The 21,941-nt window shown below is 41.2% G+C and overlaps 2 protein-coding genes across 5 annotated transcripts in view; one reads left to right on the top strand and one right to left on the bottom strand.

Moving 5' to 3' along the window:
- Positions 1-3,148, top strand: part of SLC25A21 (solute carrier family 25 member 21) — a 510,379-nt gene extending 507,231 nt beyond the window's left edge. Inside the window, exon 10 of the mRNA XM_054448733.2 lies at positions 366-3,148. Coding sequence (XP_054304708.1) covers positions 366-427 — 62 coding nt within the window. The 3' untranslated portion in view covers positions 428-3,148. The remainder of the gene's footprint in view (positions 1-365) is intronic.
- PAX9 (paired box 9) lies at positions 2,646-19,407 on the bottom strand. 4 transcript variants are annotated; one of them, XM_054448731.2, is made up of 5 exons: positions 19,011-19,189; positions 17,585-18,211; positions 14,497-14,639; positions 4,654-4,876; positions 2,646-3,856 (listed from the first exon to the last, which is right to left on the bottom strand). In XM_054448731.2, the coding sequence occupies exons 1-5, from the start codon at positions 19,012-19,014 to the stop codon at positions 3,702-3,704; spliced, it is 1,152 nt and encodes a 383-aa protein (XP_054304706.1). In that variant the 5' UTR covers positions 19,015-19,189; the 3' UTR covers positions 2,646-3,701. The 4 variants fall into 4 exon arrangements, with proteins under 4 accessions (XP_054304706.1, XP_063507627.1, XP_054304707.1 ...); XM_063651557.1 differs by having other exon boundaries at positions 14,497-14,636; positions 19,011-19,088; XM_054448732.2 differs by lacking the exon at positions 2,646-3,856 and having other exon boundaries at positions 4,096-4,876; positions 14,497-14,636; positions 19,011-19,407.
- Between the last annotated feature and the right edge of the window lie 2,534 nt (positions 19,408-21,941).

Raw genomic sequence — 21,941 nt, 5'->3', positions numbered from 1 at the left:
GCCTACACATGAAGAATCTGAAGGTTTCTGTTCGCAGGAAAGCCACATGCCCTTACATGACTAAATATGCCTATATTTATTTACTTTTAAAAATTAAAAGTGCTTGAAAAAGAATCTGATGACAAATGATGAAAGTTGCAAAAACTCATGGGGAAAAATGTATCTGGAGACTCAAGATGGTCTTGATTTTATCCTGAGAATTTTCCACAGTAGTTTATATCTTTGTATTGAAGCTCCAGAACTGTTGATTCCAAACAGCCTCTGCCTGACAGGCTGTGCGAGACATCATGGCTTCAGAAACCCAGTGGGAAAGCCAGTGCTATTCCAGAGGATTTGCACTAAAAAACAGCTCTTTTCTTTTCTAGGTGGTGCAGTGATGCTGCTGGTTTATGAATACACCTATTCATGGCTTCAGGAGAACTGGTGATTGTCTAGGAAGTGTTTTTCCCCCTTGAGATAATGGATATTTGCTATGCAGCACCATGAAGAAGAGAGACTATCGATCGGCCAGGTGTATAATTATGAAGGAGAAAACTGTTCAAGAACAAAATCTATTTTAATACTTTAAAAAATGTCTATAGGCAACTTGAGATTATAGTTTTGGCTGTATAAATAAAACTGTGAGAAGAAAAAATAATATGAAACAATGAGGTATTTAAAGTGAATATAGAAAAATAGCATAGAAATCATATATTTCATAAAATAAATAGAAACTTTGTCTCCCATGTTCCTCTTCAGTGCTTCACAATGAAAATTCATTGTATTGATCAGTATTTTTCCTAAGAGGTTTAGAAATGCTTAAACTCTTGAAAATAAATCAAATTATTCAAAGTTAAAAAAAGTTAAGCCAAAATTTAAGCAGTTTTTATAATGAATTAAATTATTCCATAAATAATATTTAAAGAGCACAAGAAAAATTTTTTAAAGTGCACTAAAATGACCTTTTAAGAATGTTTAATTTTATGAATACTATGTTAAAATGTAAATCTGTTGGTTTTCTTTAGTAACTATGAACATATCAGATCTATTTTCCTACATCTACTTTATATCTCATATTTGCTGTAAGATAATAAATAGGTATTTTAAAACATTGTTTAAAACAGAATGTTAAAACACTGTTGTTTAAGCATGTTTAAATCATGATATCCCAAATCTCTTCTAACAAGTAGGAAACATGAAATAAAATTTACTTTCCTCCACATAGTTCTCTTTGAAGACAAGTTTTGTTGATGAGATATTTTCATGTTAAATCACAAATTGGAAACACCTTTGGACCCATTTGTCAGCCATCAGTATTTGCATCCAAATACCTTTGTTCAGCATGCCTACCTGTGCCATTTTTAGGAAGAATGTATAGAACAGAACTGCATTTTCAGGTTATTAGTTTTAAACGACAACTTCAGGTGGGAAGTCAGCTGTCTGCAGTATTAAAATATGTATGATGAAGAGGAAATGTTCCGAAAAAGAAATACACTTAGCATTTCTAAGGATTACTATACTAACATGTATCAACAAAAATATCTCCTTGGTCTTGATGTAACCAAACTTGATTTTATATCTGCATCCAGAGATGATGCTGATTCAGTAAAGTCAACAAGAATAACTGAAAGTCCATATGACACCTGTCCTAAGTTACTACTGTGGGCTATTTCTACTATGGGGCTATTTCACTAAAGCATTTTGAAAATAAAAAGTAAAAGATAACATGGTAATTATTACTTTTTATTAATTTAGAGCATTTGAAGTATAAAAATAAAAGGCTTTTGACATACTGTATATACATACATAGCCTTCTGTTGTACATCCTTTCCAACGTGTTTTTTAAAATTTATATTTCAGTCCAATATTCAATAAAAGGGTCATTAAAAACAAAACAAAATTGTTAAAAAAGAAATAAGAATGTGTCTCTGTTGCACAACTGCATTCTATCCTTGCAGGTAATATTCTTACATCCAACGAGAGCACTGCCTGCCCAGAGGCCATGAAATTGAACCTTTAACATCTCCATGTGGATCAGATAGAAAAGGATTTCTGAAGAGTGCATTTGCCAGTTTAAAAGCAACACTTTTACCATCTATGAGATAGAGGAAATATGTCAACATTAACCAATAATAATAATCTTTAAAAGTTAACCCTTTAATCCATCCTATTTTCCTTCTTGTATTTTAAAAAGTGGCTTTAAATCATAATTTTCTTTGAATAGCAAATTTTATCTGTTATCTTTTAAAATTACTCCATGTGAATTCACTGTTAAGACCTAGAGGGAGAAAAGGAAACTTTGATACCATTAATATTAGATTTTTTAAAATACAAGAACCAGAAAAAAATTATAAATAGCACAAAAACAAGAGATTTCTTAATTTAGATAAAGAAAATAACATTATTTGCATTTCCACACAAGCAAGTAATATTTTTTAAAGCCCCCTAACAGCCACCTAAAAACATTTGATAAAGAATAGTTCTGTACCTTACATCAGTTTTTCAGATGACAGGAGAGTCCCTGTATGGTATGGTTTTAAAGTCTCCACCAAAATAGTGGATTGGATCTTTGTTCCATTCAGTTTATAGTCTATTTTCTCACCAGACTGGGAACTCCAGATGTCAATGGGAGTTTTACAAGATCAAAGGAAGACTATGGCCCTGAGAGTTCATCTGCTCCTTCTGCTTATTCTTCTCCTGAAGTTATAATCCTCTATTTGTAGCACTGAATTTCGGTTGCTTTAGAAATAAATGCAGTTCAAAGCTCTCTATAAAATATCTGCTGTCTGAAAAAAGCAGTTACTCTAACATAATTCGTGTGTCAGAAATCTGCTTACTGTTTACATCCTAGTGATTTGAAAACCGAACTAATCTAGCCATCTGAGTTTTAAATGAAGCCATGAAACCGATGTGGTGGAACTGCATTGCCATGTAGACTGTGCACAGCACAGACGGGAAGAAATTAAAATCACCTAGGGAATCCATCTTCAACATCCATATCCAGTGAGGTGCTCTTTTAGTTATTGCACAGATTTAGTACCAAAAAACCCTCAATATATTAATTTTCCAATAGCTGAATTGTACCAATGTCCTAAAAACATATTTTTAAGCCTATATTGCCAAACAGGAAGAACTTCCTAAACAGAAGGGATTAAAAACTGTAGAATTTTGCCCCAGAACATCAATTGTTTTAAAATACAACACATACTCACATGCTCACACACACATATACTCCACAACTGTTATTAACATTAAAGTGAAAAATAAATTGGTCTAGAAAGGTTTATGAGTTAAACTGTGTCCTGTAATTTCAGAAATGAATAAAGGGAATTTGTTAAAATTAAATAACATTGTATTTCTAGTACCACCACCAGTTTACCTACATGCGAAACATGCTTCTGTACAACAATGTAAACTTCACAGCAAGCCATTGTTACATTCATTAGAGCAGAATTTTCCATTTTCTTTAAATTACAACATAATTTGGGGCTGAGATTGCTGAACACACAGGTAAGCCAACAATAATATACAATTTAGTTTCACAGTGGTTTTCTTAACACAAAGTTCATTTTAAGCATCTTTGCAAAACATTTCACATTAAACTTAAGTTTCTAAGTGACTTCCTTTAGCGCCTTCTTGTTCAGATATTTTCCACCCTCTTGTCTTTATATGCTTGGCATGTGTGTTGTTTGATTAGGTACAAAATGGGAGACTGGCTTGTTTTATCTGTTTTTCGTGTCCTCTGCTGTAGAAAGAAAGTGTCCTTCATGAGATGTTGAAGCCTTCACTGCATACACAAAATTTGGGGGCAAGTCTAGGTCCAGGAGCCCGAGCAGCCCACCACCAAACAGAGACAAAGACGTTGCCAGAAAGTCACCTTTGCAAAAAAGAAAGAAAAAAATAGAGAGGGGGTGGGGCTGGGGGGAGGGGAATATCTTACGGAATGAAGACACAAATGCACCATCCAGAGTCCGTATTTACAAACTAATAGAAAATATAAACATTATTGTATTTGGAACCAAGTCAAAACACCAGGGAGAGCTAGATTCAGATACTGCTTGGGTTCTACATATATTTTTCAACAAAATAGGTCATGTCTTAAAGATAAACAAAAGATCACTCAAACAAGTCATTTATTGATTTGTTTCCTAATGATGAATTAAAGCTTACTTGGTTACCATATTTGATTAGAGGGTGTAGCATAATTTTTTCTATAAGTATTTTCCTTTATTGATTTTGCAAAATCTCAACAATTGCACATTTCAAAAGTTCAGGTTGATTTAGAATAAATATACACATGTGGTTTTACCAAAGACTAGTTTGTAAAGTTCCTTAAACCCTTTGAGGGGTGTAGGTTTCTTTGCTATGTTAAGACAGTATGTGGGCAACACAAATGTCTCATTCAATGCTTATTGTTGCTCTTGTTTTTAAATCCTAAAGTCATGTCAGTTTTTCTGCAAGAGAAAAGTTATGGCAAGAAATATGTAAGTGTCATCAGCACAAAGGATGTGAGTCCGTACAGCCAGCTTTCAAGGCAGGAGGGTTGGAGGGTAGGAGGGGTGGGATGTGAGACCTGGGAATTGGGGGAGGAGGTGCTGAGACAGGGAGACCCGGGTGAAGCTGCTGGAGATGGAATTTCCCATCAGAGCGCAGAAGCCGTGACAGAATGACTACCTTCTCTGGCTGCCTGCATTCCCTTGAACGCCAGCGATGCGGGAATGTCACAGTTGTGGGGAGACAACGAGGTGCTGCCAGCATGTTGCCACCCATGTCCAGCAACATAACCAGAAGGAGCAGCGCTGTAGGTCATGTAAGGCGACACTTGGGCTGGGGTAGGGTAAGGAGCCATGCTGGATGCTGACACAAAACTGCCCACAGCTGGGAGACCATTTGGTGCCTGAGAGGAGTAGAAAAGAAGTGAAAAATAATCACATTATAGGAGTGAACATCTCACACGTTCTTAGAAAGAAGCAGAACTTAAGTCTGAGTAATCCAGCAATGCTCTGACTCTACTCTCCCACTTTTTAAAAAAATTTGAGCTTTATTATATTCTAAAGACATTCACAGTCTTGCCACTTAAACAAACATAATGGCAAGATATTATTCTTTCCACAAACATTTAGAGAAAGCTGCAACCAGAAAATTCGTAGTATTTGCTTGTGCCACTTGGAAGTATAGGAAGGAGGTGCAGGGTGAGGAAAGAATTAATGGCAATTAAATTCTCTTAGAATCTGTTCGGCTGTCCTCATTGCCTTTGTCAACCTTCCTGGGACTTGGGTTTTGTTTGGCTCTTTTGTTGAGGCACTTGTGACAGGCCTGGTTGGTATAACTTTCATTTTCAGTAAAGAAGGGCAGAGACTACAGGCTGTCATGTTAGAAACGCACAACAAACACGACCTTCATTAAAGAAAATATAGACCATATTTTAAGAGATCATATTGAAAATGCCCGCTGGACAAAGGACATACAAAAATCAGGCACTTTGTCTTGTAAGGATTTTTTAATGAATATTGCAGGTACCTTTTCCAGGACTGTTTTATCAGAAAGGAAACTGTCTTTCCCCATGTAAAAGAACTGCATATGCCTGGTTTTGAAATTGGAAATTTTGCTTGCAAAGTTTTTGGGCCCTGTGATGTGAGTTTTTAAAAGCCATATGGATAAATCTCTTGAAGTGAATTTAGAAGTTAAAATCTTTGTTTGCAAACACAATGCAGCAGTCCTGGCAGGCGAGCCTGCCTAGAAACCAGTGCTCTCTTGGCATCCAATGAATTATTGTTGGTATCGTTACTATTAACAACACTAAAAACACCCTGATTTTTAATCCCGATTCTGGCATGAACACTGGGCATCCTTCTTCAAGTAGTCTAATTTTTTCCCCTCAATTTGTATACTCTTTAGAAATAAAGCGTAGATCCTGTGTCCTGATAGTGACATGAATGAATTACCATTTCAACATATTTCCTAGTGAAAATATGATGTAAATACTAGAATTGTATTAGGAAAATTGATTTAATCCTTAGAATTAAATTAATCAGGTGTATGTTAGCTAGGTACTTTTTCCTGTTCAATTGCAACACAGGAATTACTTCCTAATTTAATTTATTTGGGCTATTGTTTTCACTTCTATATCTATGAGAATGCAATGGTGGGGTCTCAAAAACTATTTTCTCAATGCAGAGTAAATGAATATGTACATGGAATAGAATATATACGTGGGTATGACAATATTACTCATGCATTTCTGACAAAAAAAGGAAAATATTAGAGGGGTTAGCCTTGTGTCTATGCTCTGTAAGAACAAACACCTCATGTTGTGTTTTTCAATGTTGGTTCTTTGAAAATAGGGAAAGAGAAAGGAAGCTAAAGTTTCTTAAGTGTGTCCTATGTCCCAGGCACCAAGAAATATCCAACATATTTTACTGAATAATGAGGATTAATGAATTATATAGTTTATTATAAATGATTGAGTTTATCATAATTACAAGATAGTGTGTCACAAATACAATACAATGTTCAACTGAAATTAAAGTGTATTTTAAGGGTTCCAGAGAATGATGCTGCTGCATTTTTTTAATCAAGAAACTACTGCACATAACTGTTGAATACAAATGAAATCTTATCCTCTTTTTATACAAGGATATAGATTAAGAGGTTTAGCCGTGTACCCTCAACCAATTGGCAAGTCAGTGGCCATGTTTTAAAAGAATTTATCACCCCTGCCCAATGCAGGGTCTTCTGTAGCATATCATACTGTTTTTCCTGAACACTTAAAAGATAGATGCAATTTAATTTAAAACTAGTGCATCTTTTGAGATAACATCTGGTAACAAATTCTTTCTCTCCTAGAACATGATTCTCATTGTTAGATCCTCATCTGTTTCTTAGCTTCTTAAAAAAAAATAGTTTCTTCCACTTTTTGAGAATGGCTGATTATGTCTCAAAGGAAACACATTTTAAGGCTCTCAGGAGATGGGTATCAAGATAGAGAACTATCAGATCACAGGGGAAAAAATCTACTTTTGCATAGAGATTATAGTTTTAATCATTTTTATTTAGAATTGTCCCAATAATCTATGATAAATGAGTTTGGAAAGAAATAAATCCAATTCAGTTATGGAAAGGTGTTCACATCTGTATGTGGTGTTAACTAATATTTTCATTTCCAGCATTGACTAATATTTTATACTACTGATGCCAACGTGAACTAAGAATAATGAAATAAGAATGCTAACATTAAAATTACTTCTAAAATAATAAAAATCTTTGGCCAACATCATATAGGGACATAAGGTTAAAAAATTTAATATTATACATGGCAGAAACAATGTTCTAGTTAGCAGAACATAACTGTTGGTGAGTTCTATTTTTCATCACAGCTAAATTTTTCCTACCCATTCTTTTTTCTTTGTATTTTATCTATCATTCAAAATTACAGTTCTCTCTGAAATCCTTGCTTAGTCATCTTCTCTTTTCTTACACCTTTGCCCTTGGAACTCTTGCTCATTGATCTGCCCCATTTACTTGGACTCTTGAGTTGTTTTGTTGCAATGTCTATGGTCCCCTTACATGGACCCACTTCTTTTTGCCCAGAGATGTTCCCCCTGGAAGATGGCCCTCAGAGACATGCTGCTTTGAACTTTTATCTTAGATAATGTTCCTGGAATTTAGGGGCAGGCAGGACATCGGATTTAGGCCTGTATTACCTTCTATTGCCTTATTTATTCCATGATTACATTCATTTATCAAGTGTAAAAAAACGAGCAAATTTTTCCATATTTGTCCAATTTCTCATACTTAATTCACAAACTTGCTTTATGTCATTATTCTTAGTACTAAATATTTCAAAGTTCTCTTAAATCCACAATATTTATTTAGTATCATTTTAGTGATGCAATCCCTTTGTACTGCAGAAAGACAGGGTAGGAAGAGAAGCTCAGAGATGGTTGATTTCATCTCATAGAAAAAGGCAGCCTGGCACGGTGGCTCACGGCTGTAATCCCAGCACTTTGGAAGGCTGGGGCAGGCGGATTGCCTGAGGTCAGGAGTTCAAGACCAGCCTGGCCAACATAGTGAAACCCCGTCTCTACTAAAAACACAAAAATTAGCCGGGTGTGGTGGCAGGTGCCTGTAATCCCAGCTACTTGGGAGTCTGAGGCAGGAGAATTGCTTGAACCCGGGAGTCGGAAGTTGCAGTGAGCCGAGATCGCATCATTGCACTCCAGCCTGGGCAACAAGAGTGAGACTTCATCTCAAAAAAAAAGGAAGAAAGAAAGAAAAAAGAAAAAGGCAAGGAGAGGCTAAAGTGTTTGCTTTAAAAAAAAAAAACAAACAAAAACAAACAGAAATCTTTAAACTTAAACAGTATAAAAATAGCCCTTAGTTTTCTCTCAGGTTAAATTATGACCTAGCTTGGGGGTCTGGAGAGTTTTGTCTTAATTTTACTTTTTACTTTTGAAGTTCAGATTTATAAATTTAGAAAAAAAAGAGCAAGTAAATGTGCCTTAAAATTTACCTGCCTCCTGCCACCTTCATTATTTATTCATTTTAGTGACTCAATAAACACATCAATTTTCTCACTATTAATTCTGACACATAACATTAGTAAAAGATATAAATCTCTACTGGGTCAAGTAATTGTTATTTATGAAGCAATCACTGAAAGAGTAAAATTTTCCACCGCAAAGGAAAACAACTACAGGTAGCATTGATGTTTGTTTATTCTTTCCAGTAAAAGAGTACATGACTTAAACGCCCCAAATTGGTTTAATGTTTTCAGTGAAGGCCATGTAATTAATCTGAAAAGCTAGTTAGGCTGAGTAGAGACTACCAAATGTACACTATAAATATAGTGGGAGCAAACATGCTAAATTACTCTATTTAATTGGATTGTAAATATGATTTATAAATCATCCAACATATGGAATCCCCAGGGAAGAGTAAACAAATTTTCCAAATGAAACCCCAGAAATGGGCATGTAATGGAAATCTCATTTTTGAAAATGACTTTACCTAAAGATTCCATAAATAAGACTTCAATCCATCAACTCCTTTCTCATGTGGATCTTCCATGAAAGGCATGAGAATTCTTTCCCCTGAAAGAACTGTGCAAGGGTGCTCTCTATAGCAAACTACCTTCTACCTAAATTTGAGAAGGAGATTTACTAATACAAAGCAAAATAGACTAAATTGCATACCCTAGAAAAAGTAAGTTACTGCTTTGTTTTAATACTTTTAGGAAAAGACCAACTTCATCACACTGACATTAACGGAAATAGTCTAGAAAAAAATATATAAGATGCAATGTAGTTCTTCTAGTTAAGGTTATCACAAGAAGAATGAAAGTGCAAGTTTTAATTTCATTTGTTCCGAATGTTCGAAATACGGATTTACCAGTTTTTAAAAAGTAACTTTGGTGAATATGTTGAGGAACTGTATTGGCAGAGGGCTAGATTGTAAACTGTTTGAGGACAGGGACTTGCCTTAGTCATCTTGTATCCCCACAAAACAGGATACATCATAAGCATTCCACAACCATATGTATACTTAAGATAGTATAGGTTTGTGAAAGCAAAAGATGTGACACTGTGGCTTAAAAACAAAGCAAAAAGGTAGGCACCATTTATCACAAAACAAGCATTACACTTTAAGCAAGCAAAATGAATAAAGCTGTTGAAAAAAGTAAACAGAAGTTCTAACCTAGCCATTTATTATTTGATTTATGGTTATTCCATTTATCCTCCCTCCTCCAAGTAAATGAAAATACATTAGTAACAAAACACTTGTGACCACCATAAAACTAGTATGGCAAATGTCTGGCAATTAGAGGTTATAGACCATTATTCAAATTCTGGGAATTGTCTACTCAACATTTTTTATCGTGAAGATAAATGCAAATAACAGTGCTAGGTCCTCTACCCACAATCTGCTTTCACTTATCAGTTCAACCTGGTCCTCCTCTTATGATAAAATGAATTTACCTTGGCTTTATAATAAAGTAGATTTAGCCACAAATAGAGATGTGCTTCACCTAGAATTTCAACCTCAATATCATAAGCAAGAACAAGTTTTGGATCTGAAAATAAACAAGATTTTCTCTTTTTTGGTGAACTCATTTTTCTGTCATTCTTCTGTTTTTAATTCATTATGCAATGACCTAGTAAAACATACCTGACAAAATGAAATGATGGTTATAAACATGGTTTCAACATTCATCCAACAAGATCTTAATTATGCTTACTTATCATATTGTAGATCTAAATAAATGTCTCTAAGAAATGGAAAGCCGCTATTTAAAAGCTTTTCTAAATTTTATAATTTTCCAAAATATTATTAAAATTGACATAGCCTTGAAAATTTTTCAATTACCCTTCCCTGCTATTTTATACAATACATTTTACTGATATATGATCATTAATTTTATTTTGAAATACTACTGGTTAAAATGTAACCAGGTCAAAGAATGTTTTTCATAACAGATAACATTATGAATTTCAAAGACACTCTGCTGGCACTTGCCTAAGATTTCATTGTCTATAAATCATAAATTATTTACAAAAATTAATTTTAATATGAAGAAAAATTTAGTCCAATATCATTTATATCTTCCTGAGAATAGTACGTCCATGAGGACAGCCAGTTTTTAAAATAATACACTAGAAAATCACATTCAGGATTCTAGAAGACTATCTTCACTTCAAATGCGTGTACAAGTAAATGCTTCATAAGAATTTCAGATTATATCTTTAAATTCAACAACTTAATTCTGAACTTTTAAAAAGTTTAAGTATTTATAGACTATTCTCTATTTCTGACATCTCAATTTGTAGCTAGTGTTATATTAAACTTGCCAAATTAATATCTGCAATCCCAAAATGAAGATACCCAAAGCTTATAAATCTGTCACTCCAATTACTTTAGAGTATCAGATATGCAATGTATTTTTCCTGAGACAGTATGCCCATTTGTAGAAAATTTTTCAAGAACTATACAATTATTTATATATAGTTTGAATAAAATTGAGGCATTAATTCATGAAATACTTCCTAAAAGGGCAAATGTATTCCAGTCCCTATGATTCTGTATGTAAGGTTTTTTGGCCACCCCAATTTTATTCCATTGGAGTTTTATGCTTTCAACAGAAGAGAACCAGCCATCAGGAAGCAGAGAACATTGTTGCCATTCAGAGGTAAATGGAATTAAGTACTTCTAGCCCCAATATTAACTGTGGGTATAAAAAAGCCAAAATAAATATTCTATCCTCAGAGACAATAAGAACTTCTGAATGGCACTGCAAAATATTAATTACAATGTAATATTAATATGTAAGACAAGTTGGAATATTCTAAACTGAATTTTCAAAGACAAAAGATAGGTATATGCATAGCTGAAATGTGCATACAGTTTTAATTACTAGGAATCAGGACACCTGTCTTTACAGTTTAAGCTGAAAATAGAAACTCTAGATTATGGTAATCAATAGTATCTATACTCAGTTGCATAGTTTAGCCCTTTGGTAATTCTACAGATGTCCTCAAGAAAAATATGCTTTAAGCTCTATGATTCTGAATTCTCAATTTCCTTCTTTATATAATAAAATTAAACTAGTATCATATAATTTTGCACTATTTAATAACAATCACAAATGCCCTGAAAGTGGGAAAATTTTTAAAGCTTTTTTTTGGCCAAAAACATTCAAGTTTTTGTCCATAATATAAGCAGAGGGAAAAATATGTGTTACCTGAGTTTACATTTTGGTTGAAATATGCTGATTCCATTTTGAAAAATAACTTTTAAAAATAAATCTGCCCTTTGAATATTGGTAAGAGAAATGCACATATATGGGCAACACTTTACCTTTGTATGTGTATAAACAAGTATTAATATGTAATTTAACCTTACATGAAATCAACGTCTAAAGTTCAAAACTGCTCAGAAAAATGGCACAGCTGAACTTGGCCCATCTTCAACATTAAGCACTATTTTGATAATTATCATAGAGTAGCCACTAATTTATATTATTCTTAGAAAATTTTCAGGTTTTCAAATTTTATATCATTTGAATTATCTAACTATTAAATACATTGCAATGCAGAAGATTAGCATATTGCAATTAAGAACTTGGCAAATGTAAATTTGATATAAATATTTTTATTCTGAAAAAATAGCTTATTAAGTATTTAGAGCAATATTTATTTGGTTACTTATTTCTTTAAATTATATTCTTTTATAAATGTGATAATTTAGTGATTTAAAAGTTAGTATATAAAATGTAATCTATTTTTAATAATCAGAATATCAATTATTTAAAACTTCAAATTTTTTATTTTAAATAATTTGTCAGTTTAGTTTTGAAGTGTATTATAAATTAAGCATTTCCAAACAAATTTCAATGCTAGATCTGTAATTCAAGGAAGAGAAAATAAAAATAACTGGCCGGCGCGGTGGCTCACGCCTGTAATCCCAGCACTTTGGGAGGCCGAGGTGGGTGGATCACGAGGTCAGGAGATCAAGACCAGCCACGCCAACATGGTGAAACCCTGTCTCTACTAAAAACACAAAAATTAGGTGGGTGTGGCGGCGCGTGCCTGTAATCCCAGCTACTTGGGAGGCTGAGGCAGGAGAACCGCTTGAACCCGGGAGGCAGAGGTTGCAATAAGCAGAGATTGTGCCACTGCACTCCAACCTGGCGACAGAGCTAGACTCCGTCTCAAAATAAATAAATAAATAAATAATAAGTATAAAGGGTTTTTTTTGGATTATGACTGCTTGATATATAAACTGGGTTCATCAATGACATGTGGGAATTAGAAACTTTTTCAACTCTATACTTCACAATGTTATTCCAATAAATGATGACCTAATAAAAAGCACTGAGCGCCTATTAAATGCTTGCTTCTATGGTAGGCACTTTATATACACTCTTTCTATTGTTTGTAACAAAATCCCTTGAAGCTTTTTGACTATGGTCTCTCAGAACAAAGTATACTCTGATAAATATTACTTGCTTTTACACGTGTCTCTTTAACTGCCACTTAGAACCACAGGCAATACTAAATAAATGCTTACAATGTGCCATATGGCTGCATTATCTCATTGAATACTCATAACATCTCTGGGTTGGGAGTATCATTTCCCTGTTTTAAAGACGAAGAAATAGAGACTAAAAAATTAAATATTTTCCTAAGAAGTCGTACAGCCAGAGATCGGAGCTCCTAACCATTGTACTATTCTGCCTTTTCTTTGCAAATTACGAATTAAGGGTGGGTCGTTTAGTAAAAGAAAATGACAAACTTCCTTATCATTTCTCATTGACATTCTTCACAGTAGAAACAGACTAAGGAAAAGGGCTCTCTTTCCTTGCTGCTATTTTCTGTGTTATTTGCCATTGGAGAGCCACTAATATGTATTCTGATTCTATTTCAACAAAATAAGAGAGGGAAGAGGAAGTGGAAATGGGATTTGTTACAGAAAATAATGACTAAGATTTTTTTTCAAATGAATAAGAGGAACAAATTCCACTTAATTTTAAAAGCTGATTTTGACAGATAAGAAAACATTAAAAAATTTAAGGCTTCAAAATAATAAAACGAAAACTGAATAGCTTGAGTCTTTGGAATTGAGTTTGGGATTAAGAGATTTGCAAACCTACTGGGGTCTGCTGGGGAAACCTTACATTGCCTTAAGGTCCGGTTTCCGAGAGTTTTGAACTCTTGACTCCAGGACGGTGATGAATTTAGACTTAAATCTGGGACTTTTGTTGTGGTGGTTGTTTAGCTTTTCTCGGGGGGAAAATAAAAACACGAGTGTTTTAAATTTTCCTTTGGAGACATGAGGGAGGGACGGAGGGAAAGAAAAATTAAACGGTCCACAGCCAGTCCGTATAATTTGAGGTTTTCTCACTAACTTCCTTGGGAGATTACAATGTGACCTTTAGTCGAGAAAATGGTAGCTTTGTTACGTTTATCTGGGTGCCCTTCTTCGCAGGATTGGCCAAGCGGGTTTGTCCGAGAGCCACGGGAGAGAAAGTCCGAGCGTGAGGACCCCGCAGCCGCCGTCGCACCGTGGCACCAAGACCCGGGGCGCGCGTTTCGCGGGCGTGAAGGCGCGGCTCTGAGGCCCCAGGGCTGCTCCGCCCGGCCCTTCGGAAGCGCCTTCTTTGGTTAACTCTACCCCCAATGAGGGCCGCCGAAAGGGCTTCGGGAGCCGCCTCCCCAAGCCCCCGGAGGCCGAGAGGCCTGGAGGCTCTTCCCAGAGCCGCGCCCCGGGGAGCTGCCGCCCCAGAACCCCCGCGCTCCCGGGGCGAGCGCTCCCGGCCCCTGGCGGGGGTCGAGGCCCCAGCTCCGCCTTCCAAGGCCCAGGCCTCTGCTTCGCCCCAGTCCACGAAGGATCTGGCTCGTAGCAGCAAAGGGGCGCCAGCCTGGGCTTCTCTCGCGGGAAGCTCAGAAAGGGACCCGAGTGTTCCATCGCCTAAATCCCCGCCAACACGCGGCCCACCTGGCCGGACCCTGGCCTCCTCACCTGACCGTACTTGGCTTCCTGCTCCAGGGCTCCCTTCTCCAACCCGTTCACCGCGTGCGGGGCGGCGGCGGGGAAGTTGTTGCGGCCCAGGCTGCTCCACTCCTCCACCTTGGGGCTGTGGTAGGGGGAGCTGTCGCTCACTGCTGGAGAGAAGAGAAGGTGTCAGGCCGGAGGCCCAGCCCGCGCGCCCCACTCTTGTGACGGGACACAAACCCGCGACGCAGAGCTGGAGGGCTTAGACCTTGGGTCGGCTCCCTGCCCTTGGCCTCCTGAGGGCGCTGGGCCCAGCCGCGACCTCCTGTGCTTCCAGCCCAGGGCCTGGTGAAGTTTTACTCGCCTGAGAGTAGGCCTTTCCAAATTCTCTGACCCACGCCTGAGGGAAGATACTTTTTTCTTTTTCAACCGCTTTTTGGTTTGCCTCCGCCCCTTTGCTCTCCCAGGGCAAAGGAGTGGAAGAAACCTAAATCGGAGAAGGAACTCTTAAGGCTGCACGTGCCATTCTCCACCTCCTCATTCTTAACCCAAGGCCGACTGGGGGTTGACAACGATGTGACAGTGGGGCTGGCTGAAAAGAAAGAGAGGAGCATCTGACCTAAGGGTGCCTGCCCTGGTGCTCACTGCACTGTGGGGATTTGGTACTTATGTCAATAGAGAACAAAAAGACCGCACTGTCCTTTGCAAACAAATAACTAAATTATTCCCACGATACAGTGCAAAATATACGTGCACAGATTTCTGCTTTGTGTGTGCATAGGGTTCCCCTTGATACTCTATCTCTACACATTACGTATGTGATATGTGCATATAACTTAAAAATAAATCTTGCAATTACCACTATACATGCCATGGGTGTTAGTGGCAGGGTTTTCCTGAAAGAGTTTAAAATATATATATACAAGAAGGAGAAAATGAAATAGGTTAAGAAAATGAAAGTAAAATTAAGTGTTAAGGTGTAATGCCATCAGTTATTCTTTCTGTTCTTGGTGGAGATGCAAAGAAAATTGTATGGTGTAAAGTAATTACTATAATACCTGGGGTTGAGAATATTGAATTATTGGCATTTTTCATTGACCAGGTATAGTTTCAAAGAGATATGTGAAGGCTACAAACAATGTATGTTTGTCTTTGGGTCCCATGGGTGAAGGAGCGAAGTTTGGCAAAGCCATTGTAACTTGATTTTAAACACTTTCATCTAACACAGTGCTTTAAGAGAGTGAGCATTTTTGTAGAAATGATCATTTTTATAATCACAAATTTGTCACAAACTGGGTTATTTAAAGCTGGCATCCAAAATCACAACAATATCTAAAAGGAAAAGTTGCTCCTTTCCATTCTCCAATACTTTCCCAACTGACATTTGCTCTGATGGTAGGATCCCTAGGCAGGAAAAGTTTTCTTTTAAACTCTGTCAGCCTTTTTTTTTTTTTTTTTTTTTTTTTCCACTATGTCTCCTCCTCTACCACCCCCAAGAATTAGATTGAGTCCCATTTGCACCAGGAAACTGTGTTTTGGTCCAGAACTGCCTGTCTGTCTTTGCCTTCCCAGACAAAAGGCAGTCGGTGGGCACAAGCCTGAAGTTATCTTAAGAAATTGAGATCCCCCTGTGAGCCCCCATTTCTGCTGATCTCACACTTTCCCATGAACAGGGGCTTCCTTTAAATGTCAGTGAGGTCAGTTTATCCTATAAATCAAGGGCAAACTCTCTCAACGACGGCTCCAAGTAGCTCCAAATAAGACAAAACTGGGCTCTTGTAAACTTGCAGTCAGAAAACAAGAAGATGAGAAATCAGAGCCCTGCTTTAATTACTTAAAAAGATAATTGTGCCAATGTGGTGGCAACAAAGAAAGGCAGGAAGTAATTAAAGCAACTATTTCCCCCTTTCCTATTTAATTTTTCCTCTACACTTTTAAAACTTTAGGCTGAGAAATTAAGAAAGTGGACTATCTACACATTATTTAAATTCTGCATCTAGGTCATTTAGACTTTCTTTTCTCCCTACCAAGAAAAAAGTTAACGCCTTAAAAAAAAAAAAAAAAAAAACTCAGTAAAAGAAAACAAACTCAGGTCTCCTGCGGAAGCCGGACTGGGCAGGAGGGCTCGGGGAATCCTTCTGACAACGCAGAAAGGACGCTTAGGACTAGGCAAGGTCAGCGGTGAGAAAGGAAAGGAACAGTGGGGTGGCACTGCTGAAAACATGCAGGAACTAGATAGATATCCACTTGCATTCTCGGGGAGCCGGGGACCCCAAAGGAAAGTGGCAGGCTCAGAGAAAACTGAAAAGAACAGTAAAAGGACAGCATGGAATTGCCTGCATTTTATCTCCATCACTGCAGTGGCTGATGCCACTTCCCTTCCTAAGATATATACAGTGAAGTCTGTTAAGTTAGAAAGTGAATGGAGAGAGAGAGACAGAGACACAGAGAGAGAGAATGTGAATATGACTTCGTCTGGGAATGAGTTACATGCAAGTTACTAGTAGTAACTTCGGGACCTCCATTTCCGAGGAAAATGAAGTGAAGCATAAGAACGAAACCAATTAGGTGACATTTGAACTTCCTGCCTGAGCAAATTTGGCCCGATTACCAGAATCAGAGAATACTTCAATTTCTACGGCGTGCTGGACTCCTCCTGGCCGGACTCCTCCCGGCTGTAGTGATCCCCAAGCAAGCTGCTCTGCCCGCAGCGGCGTCTGCAGCCGGCAGCCCCAAGCAGGCTCGGGCCTCCCCGGGCTGCGCCCCAAGTCCAGCCCCGGCCGCACTCTCCAAGTGAGCAAGCCGGGCTGAGGCTGCCTCCGCGCGAGAGGCGGGGGAGGGTGGAAAATGCGAACCATGTGTTGGGGATGGGGGGATGTTATGGGTCTGGTAGTTTGAGATGAGGCAGGAGACTGTGTGTGGCAAGGAAACCAGGGGCATGAGTTTCAAGTTAATGAGATCAGGACACCCCCTAGGAAGACTCCTTACGTTTCCAAAGGAAAAAAGCCTCAGGTGGTGGGAAAGACAGTGTCCCTGAGGCCGCAGATACTGGGACCTCCGCGAGAGTGCGGGGGCAGACGCTGCACATCCACACGCCCAGCCTCTGAGCCCCTACCTTGGTCGGTGATGGAGCGGATGCCCAGGATGTCGGTGACGGAGTGCGAGGAGGGCCAGGTGCGCGGCATGGCCACAGAACCGGGGATGGCAGGCACCCCGGGTGGCGTGGGCACCTTGGCGGCCGCCGCCGTGATAGGGCTGGGGTACGAGTAGATGTGGTTGTAGGGCAGCGCTGGCTGCGGCGTCGGCTGGTGCTGCTTGTATGAGTCGTAATGACCCTGCTGGGCCAAGTTGCCGATCTTGTTGCGCAGAATGCGGCTGATGGAGCTCACGGAGGGCACGTTGTACTTGTCGCACACGCCGTCCGCCAGCAGGCGGTCCCGGATCTCCCAGGCGAAGATGCCGGGGTCTCTCTGCTTGTAGGTCCGGATGTGTTTCACCACGGTGGGGGTAGTGACCCGGGGCTTGCTGCCCCCGATTGCTCCTGGCAAGATCGAGCCCGTCTCGTTGTATCGCGCCAGGATCTTGCTGACGCAGCCGTGCGAGACCCGTAGCTGGCGGCTGATGTCACACGGTCGGATGCCCAGTTGGGCCAGTTCCACGATGCGAAGCCGGATGGCGTTGGGCAGCGGCCTCCCGTTCACGAACACTCCTCCCAGCTGGTTCACCTCCCCGAAGGCTGGCTCTGCAAAATGAACACACAGCGCGCAGGGACGCGCACCCGCTGCTTGGGACAGCCGCCTGCCACTGGGCCTCCCTACGCGTCCGGGGACTGGGCGAACGCACCGGTCCCGTACTAACGACTGGGGCTGTCCGCAAACCATATGGTCCCTGAACATAGCCGAACGGCCCCAAACCGTCACGGTCCAGTCGGATCCCCTCCCTCATTCCTGCCGTGCCGGAGGCCCCTACAGCCAAGTAAAGTGGTGAGATGCCGGGCCTCTCCGAGCGTTCAAAAGTCTCCCGAAGCAGGAGAAATCGGTCTTGACACCTGAACGCGCTCCTTCTCGCCTGCTCCTCACTAAAGTCCTTGAGCCGCTCCCTTTCTCCACCCATCCCATCCCCAGCGTTCCTTCTGGAGACCCGGCCAGTTAAACAAAGTCTAGGGGAAGCTAGAGGGTGTTTTATTTGTTGTTGTTGTTTGTTTTCTTTTCTTTTCTTTTCCTGTTTTGTTTGCATGTGTGCGCGCGTGTGAAACAAAACTTGGTTTGCTACTCGGGCTGCGGGGCTCGCTGATGCCACAGCTCCCTTCTCTTAAAATCAGAAAATGGCATCAACAGCCGCCCAGTAGCCAGCGTTCACATTGAACTGCTGTGCGCCGCTGACCCTTAGCGTGTTCCTACAACTTGTAGGAACACGAGCAAAGTCAATAGAGAATGTGAGCGCTTAGTGGCGCGCGCCCTCGAGCTCCCTCCCTCCCTCTCTTGCCCGCTCGCTCCCTCCCTCCCTTCCCGGCTCTGACAGAGTCCCCCGCCGCCACTCACCCATTGCTCCGAGCAGTACACCAACCCGGCCCCAGTTCCGCACTCCCAGACGGAAACTTTCCGCACCGCCTCAGCGGCCCGGCCTGTTGCTATCCCGGCCGACCGCCGGCGCCTCCGCTTCTTCCCAGGAGGAGGAGGCGAGAGGGCAAAAGGAAGAAGTAAAAGGAAGTCTGTGCCCCGATGAAAGAGGCTTGAGTTCTGCATTTCAATCTAAGCAGCAACGTGGGCTGGGCTGAGCAGGGCAGGGCGGCTCCGTCTATCACTCACTGGGGACACGCCCTAAAAGGGGCGGGTCCGAGGGCAAGCTGCGTGGTGATTGGTGCGGGTCAGTGAGCGACAGCGCAGTCCAGGAAACTCCTTCCGCTGTCTCTCTCAGGCTGGCTCCCCACCTGGGTGACTAAATACAATGAAAATGGGTGTTTGACATCTTCCCAGAAGCGGCCAAAAAGACAACAAAATCAGACTGGTGAAATGCTGAATAAAAAAATGAAAGCGTTTGGTCTGAATATGAATGACTCGAAGGGAGAAGGGGCCCGAGGAGACCTCCTCCGGGGAACGATGGACGTCTCAGAATTGAAGTTAAGACTATAGGTGGGAGGCGGGCGCCACCGTGCACAGGGGTGAGGGAGTTGTCTTAGCAAAATCTGTCATGCGGGCCTCTGGGGACTGTCAGGAGAGGATCTGTGTCACCTGCCGATTCTACCTCACTTGGGTCCGTGCCAGGTGGCGAGAGCGCAGGTGTGAGAAGACAGGCCGGCCAGAGAAACCAAGAGGTTGCGGGGAGCCCGAGCCACAGGTGGGGGCCACTGTTAAGGCCAGGGAGGTTCCTCCTACCGCCAGCTTCCTGCGGCGACCCCCCAGTCCAGATGGACCGGCCAACCACTAACCACGCAGGCTCGAGTCAGGGGCCACGACGTGTTCGGGGAACTGAACCACAGACGGCTAACGCTAGCGCACAGCCCCAAGTCGACCGATTGCCAGCGCGTGGGGCACTCACTACGGAGCCCAAGGCTCCGCCACATTCAGCCACTATCCTGGGCCCCTGGCCCTCGATGCCAGCGTTTGTGAGGGTTCTCCAAACCAGCGAGCCCTCTCGAAAGAGTTTTGTTTAAATGTGAAAGAGACTTTTCCCAATACAATGGACACCGACGCTGAACGTGGATGTAATTCCCTCGTCTTCCATTAAGCTCCCAGAGGCCCTGTGGTTCTGCCTACTTCTGAATTTTCACTTATGTTCACTCTAAGTCTAATCTGAAGTGTACCGTATGCTTTTTTGCAGCCAAAGTTATTAATATTTGCAGTTAGGGTTGTGGAGAATGTGAATCAAAATAATAAACAAGAAGAGAAATATTTTCGTGAATTTGGGAGTTTGTACTGCTTGGGGTCGTGAACTCTGTTACTGCTACTTGATAATCCAGAAGGCTCCTTGTGCACACAGGATTCAAGCTGCTTCCCCAACAGTCCCCAGGGATGTGTGTGGCTCCGGTCTACACCCAGGGAAGCTGACTGGTCCCAGATTTCAGGCCAGTAAGTTGCAAGAACCCAGGAAAAAACTATGATCATCCATGCTTCTGCAAAAGAACAGATCTCCAGATTCCCACTTCTTTGGTTAGGATGCACTCTAAATTCAAAATTACCTAACAGAATGGAGGATGTGAAAGGTAAAGATGAACTAAAACACCACTCTTTGGAATCGGAATCTTGGGGAAAATCCCACAACTAGACATACCTGAACTTGTCTCTTTTTGTTGGTTGGTTCCAAATGTTTAAAATCTTCTTGAAGTTTGACTTAATAGCAGTTTCACCCTGGTCTGACCTCCAATACCTGTTGGGTGACATCGTGTGGCACCGCCTGGCATTTTTACGCAAGGAGAGCCTTCGGAAATCTAAAGATTTTAGAAGCATCAGCTCCTTCTTAAGGCTGGTAGATAAATTAGTTGAGACTTTGACGCATCAGAGGGGAGCTTATGACTTTGCCTTAGGCTTGCGGGAGGGAATGAACACGCCGGGCAACTTGATCAGGAAGGAATCCTCCTCCCCCCTCACAGACAGACAGTGAGTATCGACCTCTGCGCCGAATCTACTCTACTTCCGTGCACCCAGGGAGAATTTGCAGTCTGCAGGGCTGCTAGGCAGGTACAAGGATGTTCACATACCAACAGGCAAGACCTAATGTCCGCGGGGGGTCTGGGGACTCTGCGAGAGCTTTAGCAGTTCTGCAGCACCAGCCTAGACTGGTTCAGAAACTGATATGGTTTAGAGCTCTGGTTATATGCAGGCAACATACAACTCCCTCTTGTTCCTACCAACTCCTTCAGCTGTCACACATCTCCCCAGTTCTCACATAGGTTCAATGCCATCTCTCCCTTTCCACCTGCTGAACTTAGCTGTGACCATGTGGCCTTAGCTGCTGCGGATCCCCTGGGTGTGCCAGGGGTAGCAACTCACTGGGCAGGGGGCCTGTCCGCAGCTCTGGTGGCTCCCTGCAGGCCCCACTCATGCCGGCGGTTGCAGGTACTGGGTGCTCTTGGCATTCTCAAGAGCGCAGGAAGAGTCAATTTTAGGTGCTTTGGGCCACTAAGTATCCGCGGCAAGCCGAAGATCCCGCTCTGGGAGCAAGAGAAGCCGAAGCTGCAAACAGGGTCAGCGGGATCCCAGCAGAAGAGGGTGATGCTGAAGGTTTCCCGGGGCGCTGGCCGAGTGCTGGGGCGAGGTAGTCAGCGACCCGCTGAGACCGACCGAGAGACGACGGATCTGAGGCAGAGAAAGAGGATGAAGGAAGGAAGACAGAGAACACTAAGGTCTGGTCAGTCCCGATGAATGTAAGGATGCAGGACTTAGAGAAAGAACAAGGGTCAGCTGGAGTCTGCCCCCTGGTTACACTGCTCACTCTGGACCCAGAAGATCACAAAGAGATCGGAAGAATTTCGA

This window comes from Pongo pygmaeus, chromosome 15 (assembly GCF_028885625.2).
Source record: "Pongo pygmaeus isolate AG05252 chromosome 15, NHGRI_mPonPyg2-v2.0_pri, whole genome shotgun sequence".
In the NCBI taxonomy this organism is placed as follows: Eukaryota; Metazoa; Chordata; class Mammalia; order Primates; family Hominidae; genus Pongo; species Pongo pygmaeus.
Note: the sequence above shows the minus strand (reverse complement) of the source record. Positions and strands in the feature narration are given on the sequence as shown.

Bases quoted from the DNA above. Each gene is read 5' to 3' on its own strand.
- PAX9 (XM_054448731.2), bottom strand. The intron at 4,877-14,496 runs GTGAGGAGGCCA...TACTCCTCTCAG, and splicing joins AGGAAGCCAAGTACGGTCAG to GCACCAAATGGTCTCCCAGC. The intron at 3,857-4,653 runs GTAGTCATTCTG...TTTTTTGCAAAG, and splicing joins AATGCAGGCAGCCAGAGAAG to GTGACTTTCTGGCAACGTCT.